At 37.1% G+C, this 14,271-nt stretch overlaps 2 protein-coding genes across 3 annotated transcripts in view; both read left to right on the forward strand.

Moving 5' to 3' along the window:
* nlgn2a (neuroligin 2a) overlaps nucleotides 1-7,307 on the forward strand; it is an 89,702-nt gene extending 82,395 nt beyond the window's left edge. For both annotated transcript variants that reach the window (XM_077742176.1, XM_077742177.1), the window contains 3 exons: nucleotides 855-1,008; nucleotides 2,837-3,203; nucleotides 4,980-7,307. In XM_077742176.1, the coding sequence (XP_077598302.1) occupies nucleotides 855-1,008; nucleotides 2,837-3,203; nucleotides 4,980-5,814 (1,356 nt within the window). In that variant the 3' untranslated portion in view covers nucleotides 5,815-7,307. The remainder of the gene's footprint in view (nucleotides 1-854; nucleotides 1,009-2,836; nucleotides 3,204-4,979) is intronic.
* A 5,720-nt stretch (nucleotides 7,308-13,027) lies between these two features.
* On the forward strand, nucleotides 13,028-14,157 carry pop7 (POP7 homolog, ribonuclease P/MRP subunit). Its single transcript, XM_077742601.1, has 2 exons — nucleotides 13,028-13,177; nucleotides 13,349-14,157. The coding sequence occupies exon 2, from the start codon at nucleotides 13,363-13,365 to the stop codon at nucleotides 13,828-13,830; it is 468 nt and encodes a 155-aa protein (XP_077598727.1). The 5' UTR covers nucleotides 13,028-13,177; nucleotides 13,349-13,362; the 3' UTR covers nucleotides 13,831-14,157.
* Nucleotides 14,158-14,271: the final 114 nt, after the last annotated feature.

The following is a 14,271-nucleotide window of genomic DNA, read 5'->3' on the forward strand; positions in this document are numbered from 1 at the left end:
TAAGTTGTGACATAAAGTTTTAGTCAGATCTAAAAGTGAATAAAATGGGACCCGAGCTCTTCTGTCAATTTACTCAAATCTCAAATCAATTTTTCCAATCTAAAATAACTAAACACAAATTAATCAGTTCCCTCCCTCCAATAAAATAACTAAAATAGGATATTACAATGGAAATATATGTTTTTAATTGTTGTAATTCACAACCTACTCACAAAGTAACAAATACCTATCTAGTATTTATGATCTTCAATACTAAAATGTAAGATTATTCAGTGCAGAATGAGAAGAACGTCAGTAACTCATATCTCAAATTTATCTCGTATCTCATGGCAAAAAAATTGCTCGGAGTTTTCCTCCTATCTCAAATATCTTGTATGTTGGGAACTCGTATGTCAAGGTATTACTGTATCTCTCAAATAAAAACTCATTGACGTGCTTACCCAGGGGTGTCAAACATCCGGCCCGCGGGCCGGATACGGCCCGGGGAAAAAAGCTGCATTGTATAAAAAAATGAATTTTCTTTAAAATATGTAGTTATTGTATTATCCGCTAGGGGGCGCAGTGTTTTAACCCGTGCAGACAACATGAATTGACATTTATTTATGTTCTTATGTTATTCTATTGTTCATAATATATTGTTCATAATGTAAAAGGAAAATTCTTTTAATAAACATTTTGATAATTTACTCATTTTTTGCAATAATTATTAGTATTAGTGACTAATATAAAGGGAAAAAAGTGGACTTATTGTTAGTTCTATGTCATTTTGCAATGAGTTTACTGGTTTGACACCCCTGTGCTAACCAATCTTATTTCAAGTGCTGACTACTGTACTTCTTTGTTGCGGCCTCTAGGGGGAGTTCCTTAACTACGACATGTTAATCGGTGTCAATCAAGGAGAGGGAATGAAATTTGTTGACGACAGCGAGGACAATGAAGGCATCTCAGCTGCAGCGTTTGATTACACCATCTCCAACTTTGTCGATAACCTCTATGGATACCCAGAGGGTAAGAAAAAAATGGAACTGTTAATTTGGGGGGGAGGGAAAAACTGGTATTCAAAGTCTGTCAGGAGGATTATTTTTCAATATGGCGGTTCTTGGCGCACGACTGGCAACACGGTGGCACTGCCAAGTAAACAAACACATTTGGATGATTCAGTTTCACTGCCTGTCATTCCTTTAGAGACCTTTTCTACCTTGGGCTTTGGAATTTTTCATCCCGCCATTTATGGTATCAATCAACAGATCATAAACATCACCTTTAAAAAAAAAAAAAACAGTTTGAAATGGGGTGTGTTGAACTGATTCTGTATCATTTTAAATTTATTTTTGAAGGACTTTCAGGGATGGGTTATTTTCTGTTGGTTTTTGGGGTATTTTGTGTTTCCTTTTTAATACATTAGTGGTGAAATTATTCTTAAATATTCAATTCATTATAGGCAATGGGCAAGAAAAACGAGCTCTTCCATCTTTTGGTTATAAATTGAAATGAAACTGGTACTGAATGATCTGGTCTCAGTACCATTGACGGAGCTAAATGTCTAATTCATTTTGAAGGGGTGAAGGAAGGGTTTATTAAATGTTCGTTTGCGCACTAACAAGTCAAAATTAATTAGATGTCTGGTCAACATTAATATTATTTGTGAGAAAAATAGTAGTAGTAGTAGTAGCAGCAGCAGTAGTAGTAGCAGCAGCAGTAGTAGTAGCAGCAGTAGTAGTCGCAGCAGCTGTATTAACAGCAGCAGTAGTAGTAGCAGCAGGAGTAGTAGTAGCAGCAGGAGTAGTAGTAGCAGCAGGAGTAGTAGCGGCAGGAGTAGTAGTAGCAGCAGCAGCAGTAGTAGTCGCAGCAGCTGTATTAACAGCAGCAGTAGTAGTAGAAGCAGTTCTATTAGCAGCAGTAGTAGTAGTACTAGTAGTAGTAGTAGTAGTAGTAGTAGTAGTAGCAGCTGTATTAGCAGCAGTATTGGTAGTAGCAGCAGCTGTATTAGCAGCAGTATTGGTAGTAGCAGCAGCTGTATTAGCAGCAGTGGTAGTAATAGTAGTAGTAAAAGCAGTAGTGGTTGTACTAGTAGTAGTAAAAGCAGTAGTGGTGGTAGTAGTAGTAAAAGCAGTAGTGGTGGTGGTAGTAGTAGTAGTAGTAGTAAAAGCAGTAGTGGTAGTAGTAGTAGCAAAATCCGTAGTGGTAGTAGTAGTAGTAGTAAAATCAGTAGTGGTAGTAGTAGTAGTAGTAGTAAAAGCAGTAGTGGTAGTAGTAGTAGTAGTAAAAGCAGTAGTGGTAGTAGTAGTAGTAGTAAAAGCAGTAGTGGTGGTAATACTAGTAGCAGTAAAAGCAGTAGTGGTGGTAATACTAGTAGCAGTAAAAGCAGTAGTGGTAGTAGTAGTAAAAGCAGATGTGGTAGTAGTAGTAAAAGCAGTAGTGGTAGTAGTAGTAGTAGTAGTAGTAGTAAAAGCAGTAGTGGTAGTAGTAGTAGTAGTAGTAGTAGTAGTAAAAGCAGTAGTGGTAGTAGTAGTAGTAGTAGTAAAAGCAGTAGTGGTAGTAGTAGTAGTAGTAGTAGTAAAAGCAGTAGTAGAAGTTTTGTAGGTTGTTTTACATCAACTAGATAGAGCTCTTGTAGTGGTGCTTGTTTTATAGTACATCAACTAGATGGAGCTAGGCTAAAGAGAATATTATACAATGATTGAACAGTATTCATTCATATATAAGGAGCAATGCCAGGTTTTTAAATTGTTTTAGTTGTGCCTTTTAGTGCTGAAAATACAATGGTTTTCCCCTTCTTTTTAGTGGGAAATATTGTCTTATATTTGGAATGAAATGTCTTTTTCTTGTCCTCCAGGAAAAGACATCCTAAGGGAGACCATCAAATTCATGTACACAGATTGGGCAGACCGGGACAACGGCGACATGCGGCGCAAGACGTTACTTGCTCTGTTTACAGACCACCAGTGGGTGGCGCCGGCAGTCGCCACCGCCAAACTCCATGCCGAGTTCCAGTCGCCTGTTTACTTTTACACCTTCTACCACCACTGCCAGACGGAGACACGACCCGAGTGGGCTGACGCGGCACATGGGGACGAAATACCGTACGTTTTCGGGGTCCCCATGATCGGGGCCACCGATCTGTTCCCGTGTAATTTCTCCAAAAATGATGTGATGCTCAGCGCGGTTGTCATGACCTACTGGACCAACTTTGCTAAAACTGGGTAAGTATACAAAAGTATTTTCTATTTAGAAGCTGATGTTAGCACATAAATGCACATTAAATAGCTTCAATTATGATTTCAAAACTACCTTCTATTAAATAAAACTTGGAGTATCAGTCAAGGATGAATAGCAATATTTTTTTATTAATTTATATAAAATTACACTGAAAGAAAAACTAAAACAGCAAAAAAAATTAAACATGGAGAGACAGCCAATGGGAATGTAAGAAGATTCTCAAGCAGGACGCAATGCTACCGCGACCATTTCAAAATAAAATATCATATATTGGAAGTCATTTGCATACAAAAAGCATTTTGTAACCTGAAATTTTGTATGTAGTAGCATTTGTAAGTATTGGTACAACTCTATTAACAAACCAGTAGTACCGTATTCTCTTGCATATAAGCCGTATTTGTAACTAAAAATAAAGATGACTGAATCAAGGGCTATACTCGTTTTCACCAGTAGATGTCAGCAAAGTAACGTTTACTGTTAGTTCGTTATTTTGTGTTTTGCAGTAAGAAAACCATTACTGGATGAATGATTAACTTATTGACCCTAAAAATGTGCTTTTGATTCATATAGTATCTCAAAAATATCATGTTTTTCTTAAGATTTGCCCTTTAAAGTAACACTTACATTCCCCTCTTAAAACCATGAATCTTAGAATGTGGATGAGGGGTGACTTATATGCGAGAAATTGCAACATTCTAAGATTTTAAGCCAATTTTAACAGTCCGGCTTATACACGGGATGGCTTATATGCGGGTAAATACAGTAGTTTGAGTAAAATTTGTGAATCAGGGGCGACTTATATGGGAGAAATTGCAAAATTGAACGATTTTAAGGCAATTTTAACAGTAGTAAAAACAGTAGTTTGAGTAAAATTTGTGAATCAGGGGCGGCCTATACGCGAGAAAATGCAAGATTCAACTTTTTTAAGGCAATTTTAACAGTACGGCTTATACACAGTGCGGCTTATATGCGAGTATAAACAGTAGTTTGAGTAAAATTTGAGAATCAGAGATGGCTTATATGCGAGAAATTGCAAGATTCAACGATTTTAAGGCAATTTTAACAGTCTGGCTTTTAAACAGCGCGGCTTATATGCGAGTAAAGACAATAGTTTGAGTAAAATTTGTGAATCAGGGGCGACTTATATGCGAGAAAATGCCAAATTCAACAATTTTAAAGGCATTTTAACGGTCCATCTTATAAACGGCGCGGCTGATATGCAAGTAAAAACAGTAGTTTGAGTGAAATTTGTGAATCAGGGGCGACTTAAATGCGAGAAATTGCAAAATTCAACGATTTTGAGCCAATTTTAGCCGTCCGGCTTATACATGGCACGATTTATATGCGAGTAAAAACAGTAGTTTGAGTATAATTTGAGAATCCGGGGCGGTTTATACGCGAGAAAATGCAAAATTCAACGATTTTAAGGCCATTTTCACAGTCCGGCTTATACATGGAGTGATTATATGCGACTAAAGACAATAGTTTGAGTAAGATTAGTGAATCAGGGGCTGCTTATACGCAAGAAAATGCAAAATTCAACGATTTTAAGGCAATTTTTACAGTCTGGCTTTTAAACAGCGCAGCTTATATGCGAGTAAAGACAATAGTTTGAGTAAGATTAGTGAATCAGGGGCTGCTTATACGCAAAAAAATACAAAATACAACATTTTTAAGGCAATTTGAACAGTCTAGCTTATACACAGGGCATCTTATACACAAATAAATACAGTAATTTGACCTACTATGTTTCCGGATAGGGATCCCAACTTACCAGTCCCCCAAGACACGAAATTCATCCACACCAAGCCCAACCGATTTGAAGAAGTCATCTGGACCAAGTTCAACTCCAAGGACAAGCAATACCTCCACATTGGCTTAAAACCTCGAGTCAGGGACAACTACCGAGCTAACAAAGTAGCCTTCTGGCTGGAGTTGGTCCCCCACCTCCACAACATCCACGACGAGTTCTTCTCAACCACCACTCGCTCACCCCCCGGCCCCGGCCCCGGCCCTGGTACCCCCAGAACCAGAACTACAGGTTCCCGTACCACCCACCGCCCATACCCAACCTTTTCCTACGACCCCGAACCTGACGGCTCGGAACGCCCGCCTCGCGTCCTCTTCCCGGGCGATACCCGCGACTACTCCACGGAATTGAGCGTGACGGTGGCGGTGGGAGCTTCCCTCCTCTTCCTCAATATCCTAGCCTTCGCCGCCCTCTACTACAAACGCGATAAGCGCCACGAGATGCGACGCCACCGTCTCTCCCCCCAACGGGGTGGTCCCGCTAACGATCTAGCTCATAGTCAGGAGGAGGAGATTATGTCCCTGCAAATGAAGCACTCCGAGCATGACCCCCATCACGACATGGAACCGTTACGGCCACATGACATCCTGCGACCCGCCTGCCCGCCGGACTACACGTTGGCACTACGCCGGGCGCCGGATGACGTACCCCTGATGACCCCTAACACCATCACCATGATCCCCAGCACCATAACGAGCATGCAGCCCCTCCACGCATTTAACACCTTCCCCGCCACGGGCCACAACAACACTCTACCCCACCCCCACTCTACCACTCGAGTATAGTAACGGCACCCCCAAGGACCGCCAAAGGCTGGCTGTGCTTCTAAAAACGAAAAAAAACTTCCAGGAGGAACCTCTGGATGGTGTAGTGACTCTTCACCCCCACCAGATTGCGCCACTTAGCGCCCTCATGTGTGTGGAGTCGGAACTTCGGGAGAAAAATAACGATTTTCCAAGAAAAATAATAATATCAGGATGTTTTTCCAAGCAGCCAATCACGGAAAAGACCTTTTCTCGCTTTTTTTTTCGTAGACAGTGCCACCTTGTTTCACTCCCTGATGTCATTCTCGTTTGGACATCTGTCTCTTAAAGCTACAGAAAAAAATACCGCCATTTTCAGGCTAAAAGTCGTACCCGAGTATAAGACGAAACAACAGAAAAAAAATCAAAATACTCAAGTATTATTGGTCTGAAGACATTATTATTCATTCATTTTCCTTCCCGATTATCCTCACACGGCTCGCGGGTGGTGCCGGAGCCTATCCCGGCAAGCTACGGGTAGCCAGCCAATCACAGGAGCAATTTTTTCATCATATTTTTTTAAAGAAAACTTTAGCCAAAATAAAACAAGCTGTCATGGTCAGAGACACAAAAATACTCGTCGCAGCTGAGTAGCCAGCCTAACGATGAAAAAAAAAGTGCGACTTATAGTCCGGAATATACGGTATACATCATGCTTCCGTCCAACCAGCATTTTTTGGTGCCAAGTTAGTATTTGCGATCCCGCCAAGGGCAAAAACGGAGTATTTATTGTCCGCTAACAAATGTGTTCTCATGACAAAAAGTGCCAAAAGTGGCCCTTGATTGTGCTTTTGTTTCGATTCACGGCTTGTCTCGTTTGTTTCGTTGTTGTTTTTGTAATTGCATTTTGCTTTGTTGACGATATAGATATAGAGAAAGTATAATTCTATATAAAAAAAATATATATAGTTGTATATGTGTACAAAGGAGAAAGTTTATCATTGGGTCTTTTACAAAAGGGGGATCTATGCATGAATTCTTTTCAAAGGCTCATAAGAGGAGAGGCGGCCCTTTTGTCCCTAGATTTCCTCACCCCAAAAAAAATGGACAAAAGTGCGTCAGTAAACGTTAACGTCAACTTCACAAGATACCAAAACTGTGCTTGTGACTCATATTTTTATTTTAAAAACTGGTACACCCATGTTTGCTTCAAGTAGACCTTGAGATACAAGCCTAATGGGTTCCAGGACTGAGCTCGTATGTCAATTTTCTCGTAACTCCAATGAACGTTTCCCATAGAAATGAATTAAAAATACATTAATTTGTTAGAACCCTCTGAAAAAACACCAAAAACAGGATATTGGATTGGAAAAAAAATGTTTTATTTGTTCTAATTTGCCATCTATTAATAAAGTCACAAATAACTAGTGGTTTAATACTGCTAAAATGTGTTTAATAGAACTAAAATTATACTTTTTGCAAGGCAACATGCTCGTAACATAACATAAACAAATTTTAATGAACTTGGATTATGATGCAGATACACTCAAAAATAAATTTAATCTAACCTAACACTAAATTTATTTCTAATTTTGTTTTACATTTTGATAGCTTTCTTCTCCCGGGTTGGCTGTATTAGCCCCGCCTCCATCCTGACTTTCAGATGCAACCTATCGAGGGTTGTTTGCTTTTGTCTTCCCTTTAAAATAGTCTGAAAATGATGCACACAAATGTCCTCACGATAGGATAACGCACGACCACTTACCAACGAGAAGTAGCATATACTCCTCTCGTATTAGCGAACAAGCTCCGCCATTCTGCACTGACAAATGGAAAAAAACTGAAAAACGCAATGCTCCGCCCATTGGTCATAGAAAGTATTACATGAGGGAGTTGCGACCAGAAAGACCATGCTCATGATGTTCTTATGAGCATCGTCTCGCGTCCACTGTCTGCTCGTATATCAAAATTTGTCTCGTATCTCAAGATAAATATTTGCTCAAAATTTTACTCATATCTGAAATTGCTCATATGTTGGGGCACTCGTATGTCGAGGTACCACTGTACCGTAATACCTTCAGATACGAGCTAAATGTGTTCCGGGGTCTAACTCGTATGTAAATGTACTCGTATCTCAAGATAAATGTTTGCTCGAAATTTTACTCCTATCTCAAATTGCTCATATGTTGGGGCACTCGTATGTCAAGGTACCACTGTACAGTAATACCTTGAGATACTAGCTTAATGGGTTCCGGGACCGAGCTCGTAAGTAAATTTACTTGTATCTCAAGATAAATGTTTGACTAAAATTTTACTCGTATTTCAAATTGCTCGTATGTCAGGCCACTCGTATGTCGAGGTACCACTGTACAGTAATACCTTGAGATACGAGCTTAATGGGTTCCGGGGCCGAGCTCGTATGTAAATTTACTCGTGTCTCAAGATAAATATTTGCTCAAAATGTTACTCATATCTGAAATTGCTCGTATGTTGGGGCACTCGTATGTCGAGGTAGCACTGTACAGCAATACCTTGAGATACGAGCTAAATGGGTTCCGGGCCCGAGTTCGTATGTAAATTTACTCGTATCTCAAGATAAATGTTTGCTCGAAATTTTACTCGTATCTCAAACTGCTCGTATGTTGTGGCACTCGTATGTCGAGGCACAACTGTACAGTAATACTTTGAGATACGAGCTTAATGCGTTCAGGGGCCGAGCTCGTATGTAAATTTACTCGTATCTCAAGATAAATGTTTGCTCAAAATTTTACTCGTATTTCAAATTGCTCGTATGTAGAGGTACCACTGTACAGTAATACCCTGAGATACGAGCTTAATGCGTTCCGGGGCCGAGCTCGTATGTAAATTTACTCGTATCCCAAGATAAATGTTTGCTCGAAATTTTACTCATATCTCAAATTGCTCGTATGTTGGGGCACTCGTATATCGAGGTACCACTATACAGTAATACCTTGAGATACAAGCTAAATGCGTTCCGGGGCCGAGCTCGTATGTAAATTTACTCGTATCTCAAGATAAATGTTTGCTCAAAATTTTACTTGTATCTCAAGATAAATGTTTGCTCAAATTCTTATTCGTATCTCAAATTGCTCGTATGTTGGGGCACTCGTATGTCGAGGCACCACTATACAGTAATTCCCTGAGATACAAGCTAAATGCTTTCCGGGCCCGAGCTTGTCTGTAAATTTACTCGTATCTCAAATGGATTGGATAACTTTATTCATCTCGTATTCGGGAAATTTCACTCACAGTAGCAAGAGGTTGAGAATACAGACACAGAAAACCAAATACCCTTTATAAAAATGCCATAGAACAGGATATCATAAGGGAAAAACATCTTTTTATTGGTTCAAATTTACCACCTACTCAAAAAATAACAATAAACTATCTAATGGTTATGATATTCAATACTAAAATGTGATATTATTCAGGACAGATGGTAGAGAAAGAACCAAAGAGAGACCCGATGGATGCACTCATAACATAACATTGACTTTAAATTGAACTTAAATGAACTTAGATGACAATACACATTTAAAAATAAGTTTTAATCTTACGTTACACTAAATTTAAACTTTGTGGTGTAATTTTAATATATTTCACCTGGAAAATTCCTGCTTCTCCACACCTCAGATATCCCAGTTCGTTTTTTAAAATGATCCAACCAGCCACGACTCACTTTGAAAGGGTATCTTTTTTCAGATGCTTGCTTTGCTTTCAAGTCCTTGTCGAGTCCGTTGGCTTTTTCGTAAAAAAAATAAAAATGCAACCTGTGTTTTGGGGGGGGCGGGGCGTAAACTGGCAAAAAGGTCATGGAGGTCATAACCTTTTGACCTTTTGGATGGATGATGGTTAAGATGACATTTTAAGGCATGGCTTGCTTTGTATCTTCTATGTTTGTCAAGATGAAACATTTGCTATTCCGTCTTCTGGAATTCTGATCCATGCTTTTGTAATCCTTGTTTTGGTCGTGGGGAGGGGGGGGCTTCTGGGGGGGGGGGGGGGGGGTCGAGGATTTCGATTAGCGTAACCACAACACCTGGGCTGTTCTTCTTCTTCTCTATTTTATAAACTTTTGGGTGACGGGACTGGAAAAACGACACACACACACAATAATGCAAAAGAATCAAGTGTACATTTTGAACTGTAAACATAAGACTGGTAAGATATTTGTAAATATTAAGTTTGTTGATAGTTTTTTTTGTTTTGTTTTTTGGGGGGAGTGAATGAAAGATACTCCAAATTTGTAATGGCCGATGACAACAGGTGCAGTTTGCATGAAAGGGAAGCTTTTGTTTCGTCTTTTCCTGATCCAACAAATGTAGCACAGAGTCACTGTAGCGGAAATGTATCATTAAACAAACTTTATATCATAATATATAAGTTTAAATTCATATATGCGTATGTGTATGTATGTATATGTATGTGTGCGTGTATATATGTATGCATATGTATGTATATATGTATTTATATGTATATATATGTTTATATATATGTATGTATATATATTTATATATGTTTATATATATGTATATATGTATGTATATATATTTATATGTATATATGTATGTATATATATTTATATGTATATATGTTTATATATATGTATATATGTATGTATATATATTTATATGTATATATGTTTATAAATATGTATATATGTGTATATATGCATCTATAAATACATATATGTGTATATATGCATCTATAAATACCTATATGTGTTTTATATGCATCTATACATACATATATGTGTATATATGCATCTATAAATACATATGTGTATATATGCATCTATAAATACATGTGTATATTTGCATCTATAAATACATGTGTATATATGCATCTATAAATACATGTGGATATATGCATCTATAAATACATGTGGATATATGCATCTATAAATACATATATGTGTAGATATATGCATATATGTGTATATATGCATATATGTATGTATAGGTATGTATATGTATGTATATATGTATGTATATGTATGTATATATGTATGTATATGTATGTATATGTATGTATATGTATGTATATGTATGTATATATGTATGTATAGGTATGTATATATGTATGTATAGGTATGTATATATGTATGTATACGTATGTATAGGTATGTGTATATGTAAATATGTATAGGTATGTATATATGTATATGTAAATATGTATATGTATATATGTATACGTATATATGTATACATATATATGTATATGTATATATGTATATTTATATATGTTTATGTATATATGTACATGTATATATGCATATGTATATATGTATGTGTATGTATATATGTATGTGTGTATATATATATATATATATATATATATGTACATGTATATATGCATATGTATATATGTATGTGTATGTATATATGTATGTGTATATATATATATATATATATATATATATATATATATATATATATATATATATATATATATATATATATATATATATATATATATATATATATATATATATATATATATATATATATATATATATATATATATATATATATATATATATATATATATATATATATATATATATATATATATATATATATATATTCATACATATACATGTGTGTATATGTGTATATATATTATTCTAGCCAACAATGGGCATTAGAGGGAGTAGAACCTAATTTGGTTGACAGTCAATTGCAAACATTGTGTTTGTTATCTTAGTTCTAACAAATGTGTGATTTGCATAGTATTTCAATTATTAGAGAAGGTCAGGGGTCCTTAACTATGTGCTTCATTCGTGTCGATTTTCAGCCATCGACAGCCTTGCATTTCTTCGATTAACACCCCACTATAAGCGGTGAATAGACTCCGCCTTTGTGTGGCGAGGCCCTGAATTAGCTCCCTTTACATGTAAACCGTGTGTGTACATAAAGCCAATCATTTGGCTTCAACTTGAGGGCTTTGATACCAAGATGCCTCACACACACCCACGAAAAAGCCTCAAACTGTTACATGTATTATCCTCATAATAGGGGTAGTCTTCTTGCATATTTTAAACTACACAATACTAATTTTATTCAAAATAAGTCCCATTACCATGGGCAACTCAAAGCACAGAACTGTAAAAACACAATTTTTAGGCAGGAAAAATCACTTCCCAACTGCCTCAGAAATAAAAATTCACGTTTCAATCACACGCTGTAGGATTATTTAACAAAACAAAGTACATTTATTGACCAATACATCTATTTCATAAGCTCCGCCCCCATTATACTACTATCAGGCAATGGGCCTGCATGAAAGCACACAATAGCTTAGCTTAGCTTCAATGCAAAGTTGCACCTGTTGTCTTTTTTTTCTTCTTAGTTGTTTTATTTTTCTTACCAAAAACATATTTTAGATGAAGAAAATTCTTCTTGGTGAAAAAGGTGCTAAAAAATGGAGGGAAATTATAATTGAGGTGATGATATTTGTTTATTTTACAAGTTATCAACTGTATGCTGTGATCCTGATCTGGGAAACATTAAAGACATTCATAGCCAGAATTCACACCTGGAGTCTTTGTTGAAGCTAATATTCAAAAATATATAAATCCAATAATTAATTGTGTACATATCTTCCAAAAAAAAAGATGAACAGACCAGTGGCGGAACAAATTAGACCTTCGACCAACTATATGAATAAAGCAAGAAAATAAATGTTATATACATGTAACTGTTCATTAAATAAAGCTGATGAAGAGATAAATATTTAATTGAAAACAGGCGGTTTTGAAAAAAGACTTGTTTTGAAAATAGTTGACCACTAGGAGGCGCGATGCGTCTTTTGTTTATAAAAATAAATCTATATCAAATGCCTTTTTGTCATTATACACAGCTGCGTATAACGAAATTGGTGGTGTTTATTATAAGGAAGTGCACAAATAATAACAAACAAACGAGCAGATAAGTAATCAATAAAAATATATATAAATAATAAGCGATAAATAATTAAGTAGTCAACATAAATAGATGTCAGTGTTATTTTTAAAGGCAACGGAGAACATTTTTTACAAAAGTATTTCGTAAATAAATGTATATCAGATATCTATTAACTAATTTCCATTCACAGCAAATGTATGTGTAATTTCCTTAAACTTCTGATAAATTGAATATATATTACAAGATTATACTTTAAAATTTGAGATGAATTGTGTACTGTTTTAATATTTAACGTTATTTGAGATCATATTTATTGTGAACTTCTCCTTTAAAACGTGACGTCACTATTTTATCCATTTCCGGTGTTACGCTTCAATTTCCGGGTCACCCCTTCAACCCGGAGCGTCTCTCTGAGAATGCTAATGTGCTAAGCTACGACCAAAAAAAAAGATAATTTATCCTCGAATTATCCACAGCAGGTAAGAATTCGCGCTCGGGTTTGTTTAAAACTGTTTATCGGGATGCAAAAAAACGCATCATGGTCATTTTCGGGTTCCTTAATACGCTTTTCGTCGACGTCTTGTGGTGTTATGTGTCGCGTGTAATGTTTACATTGGGCCTTATTGGAATATATTTCCGTCCCAATGCAGTACTTCGTGGGGACATGACCGAACCCCGAAAACGTGGCATGTCGTCGGCCTCAGCCACAGCTACATTCGGGTCCGTGCCGTCTACCGACGGCGCTCCCGGTACTGTCGACATCGACCCGGTGGAGTACACTCTCCGGAAGCGACTGCCCCGGAAACTTCCTAAAAGGCGAAATGACGTCTACGTCAATATGAAAACGGACTTCCGGGCTCAGCTTGCCCGCTGCCAGAAGCTGTTGGACGGCGGAGGTCACCGGGAGATCTTCGTACATGGCTTGGGCCTGGCTATCAACCGGGCCATCAACATCGCCTTGCAACTCCAGGCTAGCAGCCAGGGGGCGCTGCAGCTAGCTGCTAACACCTCCACAGTGGAGCTGGTAGACGACCTAGAGCCGGAAGACCCCGATGAAGCCGCAGAGCCTCTAACGCGCACGCGCAATAACTCGGCTATCCACATTAAGGTTTTTTACCCCAACAGGCAATGACCGTAAACGGAAAAACTTCCGTTTTCACGGGCTTGAAAAGGATGGCAACATTTGATTGTTTTTGTAGTTTAGCGCCACCATGTGTTTCAAACCCGTTGTGAAATTTTTGGGAGATTTTCAATATTTAGCAATTTCAGTATTTCTAAATAAGTGCTGAATCTAAATGTGAAATTCAAACCCTTAATATATATCCTAAATATCAGTGTAAATTGTATATGTAAATGCTAGCTAAATATTAGATATAAATCATGGATTTCAATGTAAATTGTAGATCTGAATATCATCATAATACATTTTTACACCAGTTTTTAAACACTGTCGCTAAATTAGAAAAAATGTTGCCATCTTTTTGACCTAGCGCCGCTTTATAAACTCCAAAATATACATTTTTTGTCGTGTTCCAAAATATACATTTTTTGTCGTGTTTTTTCACATCTTGGA

This window comes from Stigmatopora nigra, chromosome 20, assembly GCF_051989575.1.
Source record: "Stigmatopora nigra isolate UIUO_SnigA chromosome 20, RoL_Snig_1.1, whole genome shotgun sequence".
NCBI classification, from domain to species: Eukaryota; Metazoa; Chordata; class Actinopteri; order Syngnathiformes; family Syngnathidae; genus Stigmatopora; species Stigmatopora nigra.